The sequence below is a fragment of the Meles meles genome, chromosome 8, assembly GCF_922984935.1.
Source record: "Meles meles chromosome 8, mMelMel3.1 paternal haplotype, whole genome shotgun sequence".
Classification (NCBI taxonomy): domain Eukaryota; kingdom Metazoa; phylum Chordata; class Mammalia; order Carnivora; family Mustelidae; genus Meles; species Meles meles.
In genome coordinates this window covers 80,916,927-80,938,930 of record NC_060073.1, presented here as the reverse complement: position 1 = coordinate 80,938,930, position 22,004 = coordinate 80,916,927, and the positions used below count along the sequence as shown (strand labels likewise).

The window sequence follows — 22,004 nt, the reverse complement described above, 5'->3', positions numbered from 1 at the left end:
TAATGCTTCAGTAAGAGCACTGCATCTTTGAATCATTGTCATCATCAGGAAACATGTAAGATTTGTGAAGTTCTAAAAAAAAATCTGACAAGTAAAAACATCTCCTCTGTTCTGTATCATCCAGGCTGGTCTAATTTAATCTTATTTAAAAGAAACTTTCTATTGTGCAATAAGAATTAAAATATGAAGATAAAGTATGGAAACTGTAAAGGCATTAAGATACCATTTTTATCAATACTATTTAGTAAGTATATAATGGAAATATTGAGAATATGAGTTTATCCTCAAAATCCCAACCATTAAAAAAAACATGCCTTGCCAAGCCATTTGGAGCTACACTGAAGCCAGAGGTAAAATCAGAGAATCTTTGACTTTTAAGGATAATATAGTCATCATACTTTATAAAACTCCCTATTTTCCTTTGAGTATGACTTTAAGGTTATTTTCTTTAAGATGTGTATATATTTCAAAAAGCACTGTTATTGTAATTTTTAAAAATGTAGGAACTATCAGTCAACCTTTTATTCCAAACTGATATCTCTGTCAATTAAGAGACATTTCTCCAACTGTATGCAATAGACAATATCAATTAATTACTTGCATCGAAATATTCTCTCAAAATATGCATATATTTGCAGTAATTGTATGAGATTCAAATCTTTAATCAGAAATTTAGTAAATTTATTCAGAAATTTCATAAAATTAGAGAAATTTTCTTTTGATCTTTGATTAATTCTTTAGCAGAGGCTCTGATGCTGGGAAATTAGTGGTATTTATATTTTGGCTTTCTCATAAAATTGGCTTTCCTCCCCAAAGTTTTCTATAGTTTTACTAAGAATTCCAAAGATGAGGGACTTCCAAGGGGCATGGAGAATCCTAAACTCACCTCATCCAATTAGATAACAATCATATTAGTGCAAATAACCCAGAAAAATGACCTAAGACTGAGAGAATAAACTCCACAACTACATGTAGAGAAGAGGCCATTGAGGAGGGTAGAAAGGACAGAGAAGTAAAGGGGTGAGGACCACATGGGTCTGGCCACTGGAGGAAGAGAGCATGGGTCTGGAGAGGTGAGAAACAGACAAGGGAGTCTCCACTGAGATGAAGCCCCATAGCATTTGGGAAAATCAGGGAAGAGTTTTGTGAGTTCTTACAATCAGCAGGACTTAAACCTGGAATTTAATAAATCAGGAAGTGAGGCACTGGGAGAACCCAGAAGTGTGAGAGAGCCGAGTCCCTGCCATTAAAGACACAGCACAATGAACAGCCGTCAGAGATACAACTTAGAAGCAGCTATTTGAAAAATGTCTGGGCCAGATGGTGAGAAGAGTTACTTACTAATCTCAGAGCTCGTTGAAGGACTTCTCCAGGAACAAAGGAGCTGGAATGTGTCATCCCCCCCCCCGCCCCCGGTCCCCCAGCATAATCACAGCCTGCATGGGCCTAGCATTCAGTACTAACTTGCTTACGGTGCACCCTGCTGCCTCCAGCTAGGCTGGCCTCAGTACTGGCACTGCAAGTCTCCTTCCCCTGAAGACAGGTGTAAACCTCCCCAACACTGCATCTCCAGACCTCCTACAAAGAAAATGTGCACTTAGGTTAGAATTGCACCCCAGCCACACATATGCTTTGTGGACTGGCCCTGGCATGCCTTGGTCTCTGCATCAGCTGTGTGTCCACAATGGCAAAAGAACGTTGCATACACCTTGTGCACTATGCACATGCCTTCATGCATTTTGCAGAGTTGCCCAGGCCTACTAGTTCTGGGTGGCTGCTGTGCATCCCCTATGGAAGAGGACCAGCAAAACCTTGTTAAAATTGTATGCCCTACTCATGAGTTTGAAGAGCAAGAGACAGCTGATTTTCCTAACGTAGAGAAACAGACACAAAAGGAAAAGTAAGGAGACAGAAAAATATGTCCCAAATGGAAGAACAGGACAAAGTCCCAGTGCTCTAGAGATAAGGGACACAGAGATAAGTAATGTGTTTGAAAGAGAATTCAGAGTAATGATCACAAAGATACTGACTGGACTTGAGAAAAGAGTGGAAGACATCACTAAGATCCTTAACAGAATGCAAAAGAACAAATCAGAGATTAAGAACATAATAATGGAAATTAAAAATACACTAGATGGAGTAAGTAGAAGACTAGATGAAACAGAGAAATGAATTAGTGATCTGGAGGACAGAGTAATGGAAAGTAATCAAGCTAACCAAGTAAGAGAAAAAAAGAATTATGCAAAATAAGAATAGATTTAGGGAATTCAGTGATTCCATCAAGTGTAATAACATTCATATTATAGGGATACTAGAAGGAGAGAAGAGGGGAAAGGGGGACAAAAGTCTATGTAAAAAAATAGTAGCTGAAAACTTCCCTAATCTGGGGAAGGAAACAGACATCAAGATCCAAGAGGCACTCCATCAGAAAGGATAAATACCCAACTTTTGTAGCAACATAGACGGGACTGGAAGAGATTATGCTGAGCGAAATAAGTCAAGCAGAGAGAGTCAAGTATCATATGGTCTCACTTATTTGTGGAGCATAACAAATAACATGGAGGACATGGGGAGATGGAGAGGAGAGGGAGTTGAGGGAAACTGGAAGGGGAGATGAACCATGAGAGACTATGGACTCTGAAAAACAACCAGAGGGTTTTGAAGGGGCGGGGGGGGGTGGTGGGAGGTTGAGGAACCAGGTGGTGGGTAATAGGGAGGGCACGTACTGCACGGAGCACTGGGTGTGATGCCAAAACAATGAACACTGTTATGCTGTAAATAAACAAATAAACAACAACAACAAAAAAGATCCAAGAGGCACAGAGACTCCCCAACAACATTAACCCAAAGAAGTCCATTCCAAGATACATAGTAATTAAACCAAAAAAAGTAGTGATAAAGAAAAAAAAATTAAAAGCAGCAATACAAAAGAAGACAGTTATATACAAGGGAAAGTCCCTAAGGCTATCAGTGGATTTTTCAACATTAATTTTGCAGACCCGAAAGGACTGGCATAATATATTCAAAATGCTAAAAGGGAAAACTCTGCAGCCAAGTATACTATATCCAGCTAAGCAACCTCTCATTTGGAATAAAAGGAGAGATAAAGAGCTCCTCAGACAAAACAAAAAGAAAACAAACAAACAACAACAACAAAACCCACCAAAACCCAAAAAACAAAATCCTAAAGAAGTTCATGTGCACTACACCCACCCAACAAGAAATATTAAAGGGGATTCTTTGAGTGGAAAGGATAGACTCTAAGTGGGAGTATGGAAAGTAAGAAGCACAAAATCAGTAAAAATAAATATATCTGTAAAAATCAGTCAAGGGATTCATAAAATAAAAGGATGTAAAATATGATACCACATACCTAAAATGTAGAGGGTAGGGAGCAAAGAATGGGCTCAAACTTAAGTGACCATTGACTTCATTCATATATACTGCATTTGCAGAAGATCTTATATACAAACCTATTACAAACATATGGTAACCACAATTCAATAAAGAGTAATAGATATGCAAAGAATAAAGAGAAAAAAATCCAAGTCTAACACTAAAGAAAGCCAACAAACCTTGAAAGAGAAGAGAAAGATCAAGAGAAAACTACAAAAACTACCACAGAACAAGTAACAATATGTCAATAAATAAATATCTATTAATAATTACTTGGAATGTGAATGAACTAAGTGCTCCAATCAAAAGACATGGGGTGTGGGAATGAATTAGAAAACAAAAGTCAACTATATGCTCTCTGGAAGAGAGTCATTTCAGACCTAAATAAATCTGCAGACTAAAAGTGAGGGATAGAAAAACAACTATCACAAAAATGGATGTCATAAGAAAGCTAGGGTAGCAATAGTTATATTGGACAAAATGGACTTTAAACAATGCAACAAGAGATAAAGAAAGGAACAATCCATCAGAAAGGTATAACGATTGTAAATACTTATATGCCTAACATGGGAGGACTCAAATACGTAAAATATTTACTAGAGAGCATAAAGGAACTAATTGATAATACAATTACAATAGGGGGGCATTAACACCCCACTTACATCAATGGACAGATCATCCAAACCGAAAATAAACAAGGAAACAGTGGCTTTGAATGACACACTGGACCAGATGGATTTAACAGATATATTCAGAACATTCCATCCTAAAAGAGCAGAATACAAATCCTTTTCAAGTGCATATGAAACATTCTCCAGCATAGATCATATAATAGTCCACAAATAAGTCTCAAGAAATTCAAAAAGATCAAAGTCATACCATGCATTTTTTCTGACCACAAAACTATGAAACTAGAAACCAATCACAAGAAAAAAATCTGGAAAGAGCACAAATACATGGAGGTTAAATAACATGTCACTAAACAACAAATGGATCACCCAAGAAATCAAAAAAGAAATTAAAAATTACATAGAAACAAAAAAATGAAAACACTATTGTCCAAAATCTTTGGGATGCAGCAAAAGTGATTCTAGAAGGGAAATTTATGGCAATACAGGCCTATCTCAAGAACCAAGAAACATTTCAAATAAACCATTAACCTTAAAACTAAAGGATCTGCAAAAAGGACAAATAAAACCCAAAACCAGCAGAAGGACATAAATAATAAAGAAAAACAAAATGGATCAAGACAATAATTCCATTTACAATTCACCAAAAATAATGATACTTAGTAATAAACTTAACCAAAGAGGTGAAAAATCTGTAAACTGAACACTCTAAAACATTGGTGAAAGGAACTCAAGATAAAAAGAAATGGAAAGACATACCATGGCCTAGGATTAGAAGGACAAATTTTGTTAAAATGCCTCCATTATACAAAGCAATATATATTTAATGCATTCTCTATCAAAAATACCAAAAATATTTTCACAGAACTAGAACAATCATAAAATTTGTATGGAACCACAAAAGATTCCATATAGCCAAAACAGTGTTGAAAAGGGGAAAAAGGAAAAAAAAAAAGGAAAACAAGATTTCAGCTTATATTACAAAGCTATAGTAATCAAAAAAATATGGTCCTGGCACAAAAACAGACACAGAGATCAATGGTACAGAATAGAAAATCCAGAAATAAATGCACAATTATATAGTCAATTAATCTTCAACAAAGCAGAAAAGAGTATTCAATGGGAAAATGAGACAAATGGTGTTGGGAAAACTGGACAGCATCATGCAAAAGAAAGAAACTGGACCACTTTCTTACACTGTCACAAAAATAAATTCAAAATGGATTAAAGACCTAAATGTGAGATCTGAAACCATAAGAATCCTAGAAGAGAGCATAGGCAGTAATTTTTCTGATACCAACTGTATAATATCTTTCTAGATATATCTCCTGAGGTATGGAAACCAAAAGCAAATATAAACTATTGGGACTACCTTAAAATAAAAAGCTTCTCTACAGCAAAGGAAACAACTAACAAAGCTAAAAGACAACCTATGTAATGGAAGAAGGTATTTGTAAATGCTCGATATCACTCATAAGGGAAATGCACATCAAAACTACGATGAATTTGTGTTTTTGTATTCTTTGGGTAAATACCTAGTAGTCTGATTGCTGGATCATAGGGTAGTTCTATTTTTAACTATTTTGAGGAACGTCCATACATTTTCCAGAGTGGATGCACCAGTTTGCATTCTCACCAACAGTGCAGGAGGGTTCCCCTTTCTCCACATCCTCCCAAACACCTGTTGTTTCTTGTATTATTGATTTTAGCCATTCTGACAGTGTGAGGTGTTTATAGCAGCATTATCTACAATAGCCAAACTGTGGAAAAGGACCAAGTATCCATCGACTGATGCATGGATAAAGAAGAGATGGTATACAATGAAATATTATTCAGACATAAAAGAGAATGAATTCTTGCCATTTGCAGCAACGTGAGTGGAGCTAGAGAGTATCATGCTAGGAGAAATTGGTCAATCATGGAAAGACAAATACAATATGATTTCACTTATATGTGGAATTTAAGAAATAAAACAAAGGAGCATAGGGGAAAAAAGAGAGGCAAACCAAGAAACAGACTTTTAACTACGGAGAACAAACTGACATTAGAAGGGAGGTTGGGGGGGATGGGTTTAAATAAATGATGGGGATTAAGGAGAACATTTATCATGATGATCAGTGAGTGATATATAGTGTTAAATCACTATATTGTGCACCTGAAACCAATATAACACTCTGTTAACTATACTGGCATTAAAACAAAATCTTTTTTTTTAAAGATTTTATTTATTTATTTGATAGAGAGAGATCACAAGTAGATAGAGAGGCAGGCAGAGAGAGAGAGAGAGAGAGAGAGAGAGAGAGGGAAGCAGGCTCCCTGATGAGCAGAGAGCCTGATGCGGGACTCGATCCCAGGACCCTGAGATCATGACCTGAGCCGAAGGCAGTGGCTTAACCCACTGAGCCACCCAGGCGCCCCTAAAACAAAATCTTTTTAAAAAAATGTAAAAATGATTCATCTTGAGGAGGTTTAAACAGGCAGTACAAAGTTTCCTCATTTCTCAAACAAAACCATTACAGAAAATTTAATATGTATGCCAGGAAAAATAATATAATTTTTAAAATATGACAGAAACTTCTTTTTGCAAGAGCAATGGTGCAAGAAATAGTTTTTGAACCTCGATTTCCTCTTCTGTAAAATGGAACTCATAATATTTAGCTTACAAAGAGTATAGTAAGAGCTAGAGATAATATATGTAAGGATCTTCCCTATTACAAGGCCTGGTGTATTGTAGCTACTCAAGTAAATGACAACTAAAATAAATGATAGTTGTCTTTCATATGATCTCCCTGATATGAGGACATGGAGAAGCAACACGGGGGGGTAGGGGGATAGGAGAAGAATAAATGAAACAAGATGGGATTGGGAGGGAGACAAACCATAAATGACTCTTAATCTCACAAAACAAACTGGGGGTTGCTGGGGGGAGGTGGGATTGGGAGAGGGGGAGGGGGCTATAGACATTGGGGAGGGTAAGTGCTATCGTGAGTGCTGTGAAGTGTGTAAACCTGGCGATTGACAGACCTGTACCCCTGGGGATAAAAATACATTATATGTTTATTAAAAAAAAAAATTTGGAAGGGGAGGCGAAACATAAGAGACTATGGACTCTGAAAAACAACCTGAGGGTTTTGAAGGGTCAGGGGTGGGAGGTTGGGGGAACAGGTGGTGGGTAATGGGGAGGGCACGTTTTGCATGGAGCACTGGGTGTTGTGCAAAAAGAATGAATACTGTTACGCTGAAAAAATAAATAAAATGGAAAAAAAAAAAGTAGGTAGAGTGATATATGTACTCTTTAGTTTGTTACAGTAACTCTGACAGTAGGGAATAGAGTCTCCTATTGTATTGACACCCATGGCCATTTACTATGTTTTTTCTTCATTCATTAAATAGTTAAATGTAAAATTAGAAAACATCAGTTATCAAAATCAGATATTTACAAAAACCAGCAAATTTTTATAGACAAATATGAAGCTTCCCATTTAAGTTTATAAGTCTGAATATGGAAACACATTTAATTTAAAAACTGAAAACAGCATGTTAACAAAAATAAAAATTATATATTTAGTGTTAAAGGAACATTTTGCTGTAGTAATCCAATCAAACTTTCTAGTTTCAGCTATATTTCAAATGTAGCTAATTGAATCAAAAGAAATATGTTTAAGTTTCAAATAATATCTGGCTTCTATAATCTGGAACTTAAAAGCAAGAAATCTGTTCAGCTTTTATTTTTGTGTCTCCAAAGCCCTACTACAATTCCTTATACTCACCAGGCACTTATTTTATTCACTAAATAAGTATATTTGCATATTTCCAATACATTAAATTATATTCCTAGTAGTGAAACCACTGCACGATACTAATCTGAAATAATTTGTTAATAACAGTTAGGTTACATGCTTTTTCAGTTTAATGTTAAGTGCATCAAATTTCAAATGAACATTGTTAATGTTTGTATAAAAATAACAAACTTTTTACTTTATCGATGTGAATAACCAAAATAGTGCATTACCAGTCCTATTAGATAACAGCAGAGTGTATATTTTGTCTTAATGAACAACTGGTTGATTTATTTTAATTGCATGACAATCACTCCTTGCTTCATTAAAATGTACATATAATCATGGATCTATATTAATCCATATTAATATCTCCCCTTATGCCATATACACTGTTGAACAAACTGAAATGATTATAAATTTAAGGTGACCCAGTAGAGAAGAATGTACCCTGTACATAACTTTATATAATTGTATTGAGGTTTTGGGTGTTCTAATTCATTGGTAAAGAGATATATGGGAAAAAAGAGATATATGGACATGAGTTATTCGTTATCACAGAGCATAGAATAATAAAAATTAGTTGTAAGTTGTTTTTAAGAAAACATTTGAAGATGATTCATTTCAAACCACCAGCCAATTTAATGCATACACTTGAGAAGTATTCCTTATGTGAATCATAAAATATTCCTTCAAAATCCACATTTATTTCAAAAACAGAAATTAGATTGAAAACAAATATATGATGATGATGTTAGGTGCCCATTATCACATAATTTTTATAGCCATGCATTTGTCACCTCTGTGGAACCAGTGCTAGACACACATAGATGAGAGTCTCATTTTCTCACTCATTTTCTCAGCAAAAACTTCAGATGAACTTCCAATGTACTTTGAAATATTTGCCTCCCCACTCAGAAATGAGGAGCTAAGTCTGTGAAACTGGACATGAGAAGTATATAGAAGCTAAACATCCTTAAAAGTATAAGTCTGGTGTATGTACATAGTACTCTACTATTTATTCAAAATAGGGGAGAACCAAAAGTTGTGTGAGCCATGAGAGAGGGAAATGATGATTTCCTGCATCTCTTGCCAAATATTACACTAGTTTTACTAACAAGGAACAGAGTGGATAACTGAATATTTTGATTTCAACATAACAAAATATAAAAATCTATGTGCAAAGAAGTCTACTAAATTTTTCCAGTGGATTCTAAAGTATTAGATTGAAATAAGTGTGTGGTGATGTTTTTATAAGTCCAACATCACATAAATTTATAGTTATGCATTTGTTTCCAGCCAGTGCCAGAATTCTTAGACATACCCAGATGGAGGAAGAGTCTCACCCTCTTGACAGGAAATCTCATATGAATTTCCAAAGCATATCCAAAGTTATATTTACTGAAGTATATTCATCTTTTTTTGTTTTGTTTTTCTTTTTGTCATCTGACCTGTTTCCTGGTCAGTTGGAAGCAGCCAATTTGCTCCAACAGTTAGGATCATTACGGCAGATTACATTATGGCATTATGTGCTTAAAACAAAAAAAGCCAGAGTTGAGCTTCTGATTTCCACAATTGTTCTTTGAAATCAAGAGCAAGTCTGGAGAATTGGGTTTTCCTACCTGAGAGAAAGGGGTCTTCTAATCTCAAAAGTATCCTTAAGAGGTAGACTCAGAGAAATACTAGAAATAGATGAAGAGAACTCAATTGAAGACCCATGGGAAGCCTCTGACAGATAGCAAGAGGAAGTGAGAAGTCTCTGTTATTCAGAAAAATGAAGAAGTCAAAGAGGTCAGATGACAGTGTGTTAGTTTTGAAGGAGTTGGGATAAGCAACATCCAGACAAGTAAGGGGAAAGTTCAAGAAAATCATGAATTTTGTGCATGGATATGGTCTACTAGCATCTCAGAGAAGCCTGGAGTCAGCATAGTTCCAGTTGGGTGATAACTGAGCAGATAGTAGTGGGCCATGGCTCTTCTGAAGGTGCAAGGTAACTGCATACAGAGGCCACTGGGAAAGCAGCTGAGCCTAAGAAGGATATGTGGAACCAGCAAGAAACAGAAGGTATCAAGTCAGATAAGTCCCAGTATCTGCAGTACTGGGAAGAAAGAACAGATGAATCTATGAGCCATAGACTTGAATATGAGGTAACAGCAATGGATTCTATGACCAGACATGGCAAGGGACTAGTGATGCCAGTTAAGACCGAGAGAAAAAAAAAATCCCTTCCACCACCACTGTTTTAATATAATAAGCTGCTTCTTCTTTCTTGCTGCTGTTGGTTAGTGACAGTCAAAAGAAAGAACAGCCCTTGACGGAAATTGAATGAGGTAATCCAAATCAAGCTCTTTGAAACTAAGAGATGGATATATTCTTCACTGCCAGATTTGCTCCACATTGTATCACTCACCAGCCTCCCTTCTTTAATTCCCCACACTTGGTGAAGAAGTCATGAAGAAGTCTACATAAAGAAGACATCAAGACCCTTTACAGAGAAGAAAGCACTTTTTTGTGGGTGCCATTTTGTAATTATACTAGATAATGGCATCTGAAGAATGATCCATACAAATGATGTGTTTATTTTTTATTAGTTTAACATAGCTCAGCTTCCCTTTCCTATTTGCTGATTTTTGAGCTGTTTTAGTGTTACCTTTGTGCATAGACCAGGTGATCTTGAGGTTCAGTGGACATGCAAAGGTAGGGGTACTTATAGAGTGACAGAGATGTTTGGATAGATAGGATTCTGGAACTTGGTAAGCAAAGTTTCTCATTTTTATTGTCTTTTGATGAAAAAATTGAAATTTCAACACAGCAGAATAAATAGACATTTGACTTTGTGTTTGACAATTTAAATGGTGTATTTCACTTACTTTCCCAAGTTCTGTCAATACTTCTAAATTATGTTTCTATGAAACCTCTGGAAAATTAAGGAAGAAGTCATGATCACCTTCAACTCTTCATGTTTATGACCAAACATTTTTCACCAAAATATCGTTAACTTCCTGAAAAATGTTCTCTCTGCATCCAGGATTACCCATCTCCAACTTTTCTCCATATTTCAGTAAGAGTGAGTTTTCTTACCAATCTGAATTATGCTACTCTCCTGCTTACAACATCATGAAGACTACACAACTTAATACCATGTACAAGGCCACTGGTGTTCTGGACCTTGTTTTCTTCTTTAACTTCATCATCAACCCAACCTCACACTCTCTGTCTCCATCAGGTCTATACATACGCTGTTATATCCTATTTGAAATATTCTCTTCCTGTCTGTGGCATCTTCTGACTACATGCTCAGCTAATTCTTGAACCACTTTTAGATCATGGCTCAGATCTTTGTTACAAGATAACTTCTCCCACTCTTAAATCAAATGAGGTGCCTCCCATAGATGCTCCAATATCTCCCTGTACCTCCTCCATCATTGCACTTATCATACAGTGTTATAACTATTTACCTTTTTCTAGTCTCCATCCAACAGTGAGCTCAGAAAAGGTATGAACTCTGTTTAATGTATTCACTGGTTATCTCCACTATCTGACAGAGTTACTAGCACACACACAGTGAATGCTTTATACCTAGTTGTTGAAGAATAAAATGATGCCTAAAGCAAAACTCTTCAACTTTGAAAAAAAAACTGTTTTTTGTTGCTGTTGTTGTGTTTCAGGACCACTTTTTCTTCTATTAACATAAATAACTTAGAGTTGGATACTTTATGTTGATGTAAATTATTAAGAGGAAATTTGTAGTTTCAGAGTTGAAAGGGATAATTTCGTCCTAGCTTTTTCCCTTTCTTTCTCTCTTCCCTCTATTTCTCCCCTACCCCCACTCCCCACTGCTTTCTTTTTAAGTGTCAAGACATCCAATTGAGAGCTAAACAGAGTTAGAGATCAATATATTTTTTTCCCTAAACCATGTAGCCTCATTAGAAAATGAAGAATTATAAAAGTAAAAAGCAAGCTTATGAGCATATTTCTGTTTTATATGCCTGGATAGTGAGTGATAATTTCTCTAACATTTAGCATTGTTATCCCTGTAACATAATCACCCATGTTTTGTACCATTAGCATGATTATTCGCTAAATAAGAGAAAATACTTAAGATATTGTTTAGAGGAGCTCACCATTTCTCTTTTATATGTCATATTTACTCCTTTCAAAGAAACCTTATATTTTTCTTCTATTTTTTCCAAGTTATAATGAAAAGCTTTTTAAAAAACTTTGATTTTTCTTGTGAATATGCACATATCAGAAAAGTTAAAATGCACAGAATACTCAGGTGGTGAGATACTTCATTGGTTAAGGTGATGAGTTCTAAAGACTGCCATATGAAAATCTCTTTCTACTCTTAGTTATATCAATACAGAGCTTACCACTTTAAATAAATCTGGTATTTTTACCCTATGGAGAACATACTTCTGTTTTGTTTTCTTCATGTTGCAAAGCTGCATATCTCTGCTTTGATAAGAATATGGTATGCTTGTAATAATTTTCTATAAACTTTTTGGTCTTGCTCATGAATTTTGAAGCCCTAAGAGAAGACTTACTTTTGTATAATATATTATGGCTTCAAATCTCTAGTTCTTAACCTGGTTTAGGAAAGCTATGATAGATATCCATTGATTATTTTACCATTACAATTGTTTTGTATCTACCAAGTTAAAACTGCATCGGATCAATGTGGACATAATTGTTATACTAGTCAGCAGCTCAAACTGATATGTCTTTGAAAAATAAAACGAAGAAATCAAAATAACTATTTTTTAATTGGAATGCAGTTTGGTAGAGAGGTACTTTAAAATATAACCTTTAGTAGGTAGGGGGAAAAAAGGGTATCTTCTGTAGCAAAAATTTTAAAACTACTGCTTTCTGCAAATTATACAAAAAACCTTCATAAGTAAGTAAATATCATATAAAAATAGATGTAAAATTTTTTATATAATTGACAAAAAAATTAAAGTGGGCTTCATTTAGAATAATTTATGTTTGTTAAATTGGATACATCAGCATTGGATGTATTAAGAGAAATTTCAAAAGATTACAAAAATAGGTTTCAAGAACTATTTATAATACCAATTAAAGGTTTTGCTCATATCTATCTGAATATTGACCGTGATGCTGATGTCACATCTCAGATGTCATAGCATACATTTTCTTTAAAACAATGCACAGGGTATGCTTTTTTAAAAGAAAATAATAAAATGGAATGGGTATGCTTTCTTAGCTTCTTTTTTTTTTTCAGCGTAACAGTATTTATTGTTTTTGCACAACACCCAGTGCTCCATGCAATGCGTGACCTCCCTATTAGCTTCTTAATTCAGATTTCTCTGAAAGTGCTTTGTCAGTTAAAGGTTTCAACGAGCTTAAACTAAATAATGGTTTCCCTATTTTTCCATGAGTGGAAAGAGAGCAAACAAACGCATGTTTCACAGTAAGGTCAGCATGACATAAAGCAACAAAAGCCAGTAAATTGAACATGAGGTTGACATTCTGGGACTAATCCAGCAGTTCTGCAACAGACTTCCAAACTGCACAGCTGCATAAAGCTGTAGACAAGTCTGGGCGCAGCCTCCAGACATGTGCTCAGAGCTCTGCCTTAAAATGTGATCAATTCCAAGGAGAACAGATCGCTTTGTGTTTTTCTTTGGCTACAGGATTTTTTAGATAATGTACATATTAAATCACTGCTATTATGAACTTCTTTTTTGCTTACACTAAAATCCCCCAATTTTTAAATCTTCCCCGATGAGGACAAGTTATTAAAGGAAACTACTCTTGATTTCTTATTTTCAAAATTTTAAGCCCACATTGTTTCAGTCCCAACCCTGGAAGTACAGATTCTATTAGGCCCAGGTAAATGACAGACTGTAGGGACTTTTACCTGAGATTAAAAAGGGATGTGATCCAACTTGAATTCAATTATCTAGGCCCGGTTGCTATTATGGATTCATATTATGGATGTAGACCCATCCAGGCTGGATTAATTTCTCTAATACAGGGTGAGTAATTTATTTTTCTGCTATTCAATTTTTTGATTTGATAAAGAGCAAGGAGTGTGGAATAATGGTATATTAAATAGATGGCAAATGCTAGGTAAAGATTGTGAATTCCCTTTTCACCAAAACTTGAGTATGGAAAATACAATATTACAGAGATATGGAATATACAAACTGTGAAACTACAGAGGTGGAGTGATATTCTTTTCACTGAAATCATTACATGACTTAGTCTAGTGAGAATAAGCAACTTAGAAGTTGGCAGACTTTTGCTAGATTATCTGGCTATGTATTTCCTATAAAATTTAAGAATTGAAGAAAGTCTCTACATCTAATGGTTATCTAAAAGGAATACTTAAGGAAAAAGAAAGTTATGCCCTTCCTTGGGTTGTATGCTTGTTCTTTTTACTGTATCAGTGGAGAACTGATTGTTGAATTCTTTAATCCAAAAATGAATTACCTTTAAACTTGAAAATTTTTTTCAAGTTTTAAGTACTTATACATGATGCCCTCGAGATTATAAAGATATTGAAAAGGATTCATACTCTTCCTGAAATCTGGTATGTAAAGGATAAGTATAGATTAGAGAAACTCCTTAGGTATTCATATCAAAACCTCTAGAAATTTAAGAGCAATATCACCAAAGGAATGCAAAATACCAGATCAAGGCAGATGTGAAGATCTCTTCTGGGCATTTTGAATCTAACCTTCTTAAGGATAGGAATGTTGTTTTTTGGGTTGATAATTTCATCATGATTTCTAGATCCATTCTTCCCTTTTATTAAATTATTACAATAAAAATAGTCTGAATATGTAGTGTATTGCATAGATTTTTGGAGTGTCTGCATTCTAGTCAAGCTCTCTGTTTTAGAGATAACTTTAAAAATATCAAAACTAGTCCCATTATTCTTAATATTTTAAAGAAATATTATAACCATGATAGGCTCTTTAGGTTTCTGATAAAGATTATCAGAATTATAAATTCTCAAAAGATTATATCTTTACAGATGAAGAAAGTGAATATTTCTAGTAATTTCAGATGAAATTCATCAAATATTCGTGTGTGCATAGAGATAGCAACAAAGCAACTATATTTTCTTGATTCCTTCTTTTCACTATAGAAAATACCAGATTAATTTGATAAAATCATAGCCAGAACTATTGCTTAATGAAAACACTATAATAGCTGTTACTATTTCTGAACACTTGTATACTTTTTGTTTTCATTTCTATTAATTGCAAACAATTGGGTAAAGTCATGTTTAATCAGAAAGGTTAAATGACTTCTTGAGCTTGTCAATGCTTGCTTGAGCATTCAATTAGTAAATGACAGAGAAGGGCCATAAGCCTGAGTGAGCTCTTCTACAATACACATCAGGAAATATATCACCATAATGGATAATTAAGAAGTTATACTTTGATATGCCATGGATATTTGAAAGGCACTGTTTTGGTAGAAAACATATTACCTATCATATTTGCATATGATCTGTGTAATTTTTAATGTTAAATATGTAAAATAATAGTACTGACTAAGAAGTGCTGTGTTTTTAATAAAAACAAAAAAATGCTACATAACAACTGATATTGGAGGTATAATTGATTCAGATCCAAATGGCTATTTAAGCCTTGTTAAGGGAAATATTTTTCACTCAATAATCTAGTTCAGTAATCTTCAAGTATTTCCTGATATATAACCTGTCTTCTTATGATTAATTTCATTTTAGAGCTACCAGAAAGAACATGACCTATAAAATGAAGATAAAGGTTATGATGACTGCAGAGGAATGGAGACATTAGCATGCAGGAATTTGTAAAGGAAGATTCAGAAACAAGATATCTTCCATTTGATGAGGTTATGTTCTTTTTCAAAAGCTTGTTTTCTCTTTTTTCAAAGTTTAGCCTGAAATTTTAATCCTTGTATTTAGATATTTAGACATCTACATTGTGAATCAAGGACAACATCAAGAATATGAAATATTATTATTAGGAGATTGCAAAACAACAATAACCACAACAGCAAAACCCAAACCTTCTGGCCACCACATTCTGTTCCCCCATAGTTGAATGAAATTTAAAATAAAAATGTTGGAATTAAATATGTACAGGTAAAAAAGGATTTGTGTCATCAAAATATTGTTTTAAAGTAAGAAAAACAGATAAAATGATCACATTATCAACTGTTCTCTATCACTCAAATGTGAAAGTTTTCGGTTTTTGGATATACCTACATTCATTTACTTATGTTACATAATCCCCACAGTGGTAGAATGCCTTTATTGTATACTGAAGAAATTTAAAATATATTTACTGGGATGACTTTTTTGGGAAAAAAGATATTGAAATACATGCAGATTTAATGCAAGTGAGTTACTGACACAAATTAAGGGATTATTTGATATTTATTATAAAGTTAGTATCTTACTTTTTGCTGCATTATTTGTCTCAGTGAAGTTATACATAAGTAATGATTTGCATCTGTGAAATCCAAACTCTATTTTCATTTGTAGACTCAACAAGTATATGAGTGCCTACTCTTTACCAGGAATTTTGTCTTATACCTACTACTGGACTGTCACTTTCTTGAGTTACAATCTTCTTTCAACTCTAAATTCTCCTAATGTCTATTAGCACATTCACTTGTGTTCATTACAGGTATTCAATTGTTGTTGAATGAAATCAGAAAGGAGAAGAAAGTTGTATATTGAGGTTAGGGCTCCTTAACTATAAGAAACAATTGTATTTGTGGAATTTTTCTTTTTCTTTTTTTAAAGATTTTATTTATTTATTTGACAGAAAGAGACATAGCAAGAGAGGAAACATAAGCAGGGGGAGTGGGAGAGGAAGCAGGCTCCCCACTAAACAAGGAGGGATGAGGGAGGTGGGGCTCAGTCCCAGGAACCCTGGGATCATGACCTGAGCTGAAGAGAGATGCTTAACAACTGAGCCACGCAGGCACCCCTCTATGCAATTTTTCTTAGGAAGGGAAATAATACTCCATTCAATTTTGAAATTTAGAATAGAGAGTATAATGTGTTCTTAATAAATATAAAACATACTTATATTCTCCTATGGTATAGTCAGTATGAGGAGAGATCTCACAAAGTAATAAGAGATAGAAAATTTAAAATAGATGAAGAGAATTTAAGAGATGAAGGTAAGGAGTATGGGAAAAGAACATCATAAAATCAGGCATACAGACATGAATGATGTAAAAAAAAGAAAAGAATGATACAGATCATGGTGACAGCAAAAATGAGAAGATGCCATACAACTCCCAGTAATGATAAACTTGTATACTACTGTCCAACATCAAACTGGCTCGAAGTCTCCTAGTAAAATCAGAAATGTGTAGAACAAGACAGTATTATAATTCAGAGGTGCACAAAATAGTCAGCGAACCTTAGGAGGAAGTTAGTCACTATTTGGAAGGTGCAGGAAAGAACACTAAAAAAATAGTGGCTTGGCTGGATTTTCAAGATTGAGATATGATGTGACTGGTATCAAAGAGGGAAAACTCAGGAAGAAATCTGATGGTAAAAAGACTGTGTGGGCTGGAACACATGGGCTGGAACACAAGATAAAGGTAAGATAGTGGAGGATAAAGAGAGTAAAGTATAGAAATTTTTAACATCACTGCAGTTACTACTGTGTCCCTGCAAGAATAAGAGTGGAACAATTAAAATAAAATCACTGAGGATGAAACAATATTTAAATATTTAAAAAGCTCACTTGGAGATGCTAATGTGCAGATATAGCTGAGAACCACTATAATAGGTGTTTGGAAGTCAATGAACATTTTAAAGTGAGGAAATGGTAAGACTAGATCCTTTTTAGGAAGTTTACTTGGGACTGGAGAGTGGCAAGAGAATGAAATCTGTGTGTATAAAGACTTTAAAGAACTGAATAGCAGTAGTCTATGGTATTGTATTCACAGAAAAAGACATGTAGTTGGACTTACCGAAGAAGAGACTATTTTTATATTAATGTTAAAGCTATTTGGAATACTTGGTTTAAACTCTTACTGAATGTTATAACCAAATGTTATAAAATTTGGATATTGTTTATTATATTTGCCACATAGATCTAATGGACCTAAGCCAAGAGCATTGATGGAGCTAATTTTAATCCCTATTTCAAATGCCTTATATGAATTCACTATTTATAGATATACCATAGCTCATTCCTTTTGTAAATGGAGAATTTACTGGTAAGAAATGGTTATGGTAACACTGTCATGCCAATTTTTTGATCAGATGAAATCACTCTATCTTATTTTGGGGGTTACATTAGTATTCATTAAGTGATGTTATTGTTCTTTGGTAAACTGCAAAGATTTATCAGTTGAAGGGAATAGGTACTCCAAAATGTATTAAGAAATTGGAGAAGTCAGTAAATGTTTTTTATATTATTTTGAAGTTAATTTGATGTTCTTATTAATAACCACTAATTTGCACAAAGCAATATGTCCTATTCGTAAGATAATGTGCAATTTTTTTAAAAATTTGGAAAAAAAATTTGGTCTACTAGTTATTCTGAGCTATTAAAAATATTATATATATTTATTTATATATTACAGGTAAGGCATAAATATATGATATATGTCTAAAATGATATAAATTACTTTATATAGAAAAAACTGATTATTTTTATTGAAAATTTTCAGTGGTATGAACTTAGTTTTTCTTGCTTTTTTATATATCTATCTGTATTTATATATACAGATTATAGATAGATCTTTAAAAAAATAAATGGATTTCCAGTGACTCATCTCAGAAAAGAACTCTTGCCCATCTTCTAATGCAATATTTTCAGTTCATATAACAGTGTGAATTGTGTTTTCTAGTTATTGTAATTGGTTGTATTATTTTAAGACTGTACCTAGTATTTCTTGAAATCTCTCTCTTAGAATTGGATCTAAGACACTCAAAAACTTTCAACCTGTGATTTGTCATTATCTCCCATTGAGTAAAGAAAGAGAATAATATTTCTAATTTTCTCTACCCTACCTCCCTCCCCTAATTTCCTTCCCTGTCTTCCTCCCTCCCCTTCTTTCTTTCCTTTTTTTTTTATTAAGAAGTGAGTAAGAAGCTCTGACTAAAATGAACATTTTGCAGGAAATATAACAGTGGTAAAGGTGAGGAAATTGAAAATCAGTAAGGATACATGATTTTCCACCTGCCCCCAAATGGTAAGGAGTGGCATTAGACTACAGACTCTTCTGGATTCCTATTTTTATTCACAATACCTTATTAAAGGACAAGTCCCCAAAAAGATTAGTAAAAAACTATAAAATCCCTAATAATGTTATCATAATGATATGGCTCTCCTTAATAATGTCCTTAGAGATTTGTATTTCCAGTTTGGGAAATAGTCAATACATGAGCTGTTTTTTCCCCTAATATCATACCCTCAATCCATTTCAGGGATTTTAAACTCTCATTCTCTATATTTTTTGCATTAAAAACCCTTTGGAAAATCTAATGAAGGTAATGATTTTTTTTTTTACTCACAAAAATGTGTAAAAGCTCATTTAGACAAAATTTTGCATATCATTTCAAAGATTCATTTTTGTAAATATAATCAAGGAGACAAAAGGAGCTACCTAGAAGGAACATACATAATTACTTTTTATTTTTACATGTAAGATTTTTTTCCTCTAAAGTAGATTCATTAGATGCAAAAGTTAAAAATCTTCATCTAAATGGTAGGAAATAGTATGGACAAGATTAAGTTTACTTTGGGAATCAATTTTAGTACTTTTTCAATCCTGTAAACTGTTAAAGAATATATAAGTACATAAAACACCTTAAGATTCTAATTACGCTTCATAAAGGAAAACAAAACTTCACAATTTTCTCTGAAATTTACACAATATATGTTATAAATGTAAGGCTTTAAGAAGACATTGTAAAAACGTAATACCTCATAATCCTGACCAAAAGATAAACAGACATACCACAAAATTTAATTTTTAAAGATAAAAATGGCATTCACTTTTTATGAAAGAGCAAAGGCTTCACCATCCCTGCCAAGATCTTGGGTAACTGTGCAGCAATAACTTCAGACATCATTTCTGGAAATTCAACACTCAGTGCCCGGGACTGGATAAATGTATTCAAGCAGTACAGATGAAGCTGTTTGACAAGCTGTTGAATTCACAAATGGATAAGAACATTAAAAAAAATTTTACATTCATATAATAAGACAGCTTATTTTTTCTTACCAAAATAACTCCCTTCACGCTCCAGAATAATATGTAAAACATTACATACAATGAAATATTCTGATAGTACAGATTTAAAGAAATGAAAGTCACTCATAATCCCACAGGATCATTAATATGAACATTTTGGTGACTTTCTTTTAAGTTCTTTTTTCTTTTAATAAATGTATACAAACATACCCAGGTATATATATAATATACACAAGGCATATATAATTCCAAAAATGCAATTATTTAAAAAACCCTATTTGTTAATAGACTGACTTTTGCACATAACAAAATATTGACTCTTCTTCTGTCAACACAAAGAACACAACATAATTCATTTTAATCTAGTTTTAATCTTTGTCAAATAATTAACATAAATAATTTTAAAAGTCTAATAGGACCCAGCAGCAATAACAAAATCCAGCAGTTTTCTAATAGAGTTCTTCCCATCCTTATTCTAGTTCCCCAGATGCAAAGATTTTCAACTTCTTTAGCCCGTATCTTTAAATATTTATCTCTATATTTCTAATAAACTTTGTTTTTCAAATTTGATATTATTGATTTAGTTTCTATTACAAAAATTGAGTTTTTAGCTTATACTAGACACCCCTCCCAACTACGCACACTTTCTCTTTTCATTCTCTATATAGCTATATCTCAATTTTTTACTAAATCAATACCCAGCAATTATATTTCAAAGATTTTTATTGTTTCCTGCTGGATTATATTTCCTTTCATATATGACTTAATTTTTACTTTGCTAGAGCTAATCACCTTGTTTTTCTTTCCTTTTTTTAAAAGATTTGTTTATTTATTTATTTGACACAGAGAGAGAGATCACAAATAGGCATAGAGACAGGCAGAGAGAGGGAGGGGGAAGCAGGCTACCTGCTGAGCAGACAGCCTGATGCAGGGCTCTATCCCAGGACCCTGAGATCATCACCTGAGCCGAAGGCAGAGGCTTAACCCACTGAGCCACCCAAGCACCCTCACCTTGTTTTTCTGTTTTGCTTTCTTTCCTTTATCACAAAGCAATAGTCAAATTCTCTGACACAATTGTAAAAACGCACCTCAGTATGTTCATACATACTGCAATCCCTCAGTTCCATCATTTTTTCCTGGTCCTGGTATTCTGAAACCCTGTGCATTACTGCTCCAACTTGAACTAATGATTGTCCAGCACAGTTAATGTGCTAGAACATCCCTCTGCATCTCTTCTGGGTTGGATGTTGTACTTCATTGGCTTAGTCCAGTGTTTCATGGTTAAAACATTCTGTAGATGCCCTTGAGAATGGTTGTACTTGAGGTAAGCACTCTTACACCTTGCACGTCGGAAAATACTTTTTAAGTTGCCATCATATTCGTTTGATGGCTTGACTGGGTATAAAATTCTTTGAAGATTTTCCTTTCCTCCCAAATTCTGAAGCCATTGTTCCACTGTTTCCAGTATTGTTGTTAAGAAGTCCAACATCATTTTGAATCCTGATCATTTTTATGTGACTTGTTTCTTTTCTCACTGCTATATTTTAGGAAAGTCTCTTTATTTCTGGTATTCTAAAATTCTACAATAATGTGCCTTTGTTCAATTGTGCTGTGCTTGTATACTGGGCCATTATCATCAGAAAATTAAAAATACTTCTGGTCCAGCAACTTTTATTTTATTTTTTTAATATAATTTCCTTTTTTGATTTTCTCATTTAGAAATTCCTTTTAATTGGGAAATGAACCTCCTTGAATTAATCCCCTAAATTTATTATCTCTTCTGATTTTTCATTTCTTTATCTTTTTTGTTATTTCTTCTGAGTTTATCTGACATTTATGTTTCAGCCCTATTAAATTTTAAATTTCTGTTTTTCTATATTTAGTTATCCAAAAATATGTTCTTTCTAAATGTTTTTTTTTACAAATGTTTTCTATTTTTGTTTTACAGATGCAATATCATTCTTATTTCTCTGAATATCTTAATTTTCTTGAATCTTTTTCTGTTCTC

At 33.7% G+C, this 22,004-nt stretch overlaps 1 protein-coding gene across 2 annotated transcripts in view; it reads right to left on the bottom strand.

Annotated features, from left to right (window-relative positions):
* Window positions 1-19,565: 19,565 nt before the first annotated feature.
* Window positions 19,566-22,004, bottom strand: part of PGR (progesterone receptor) — a 114,931-nt gene continuing 112,492 nt past the window's right edge. For both annotated transcript variants that reach the window (XM_046016447.1, XM_046016448.1), the window contains one exon: window positions 19,566-19,949. In XM_046016447.1, the coding sequence (XP_045872403.1) occupies window positions 19,794-19,949 (156 nt within the window). In that variant the 3' untranslated portion in view covers window positions 19,566-19,793. The remainder of the gene's footprint in view (window positions 19,950-22,004) is intronic.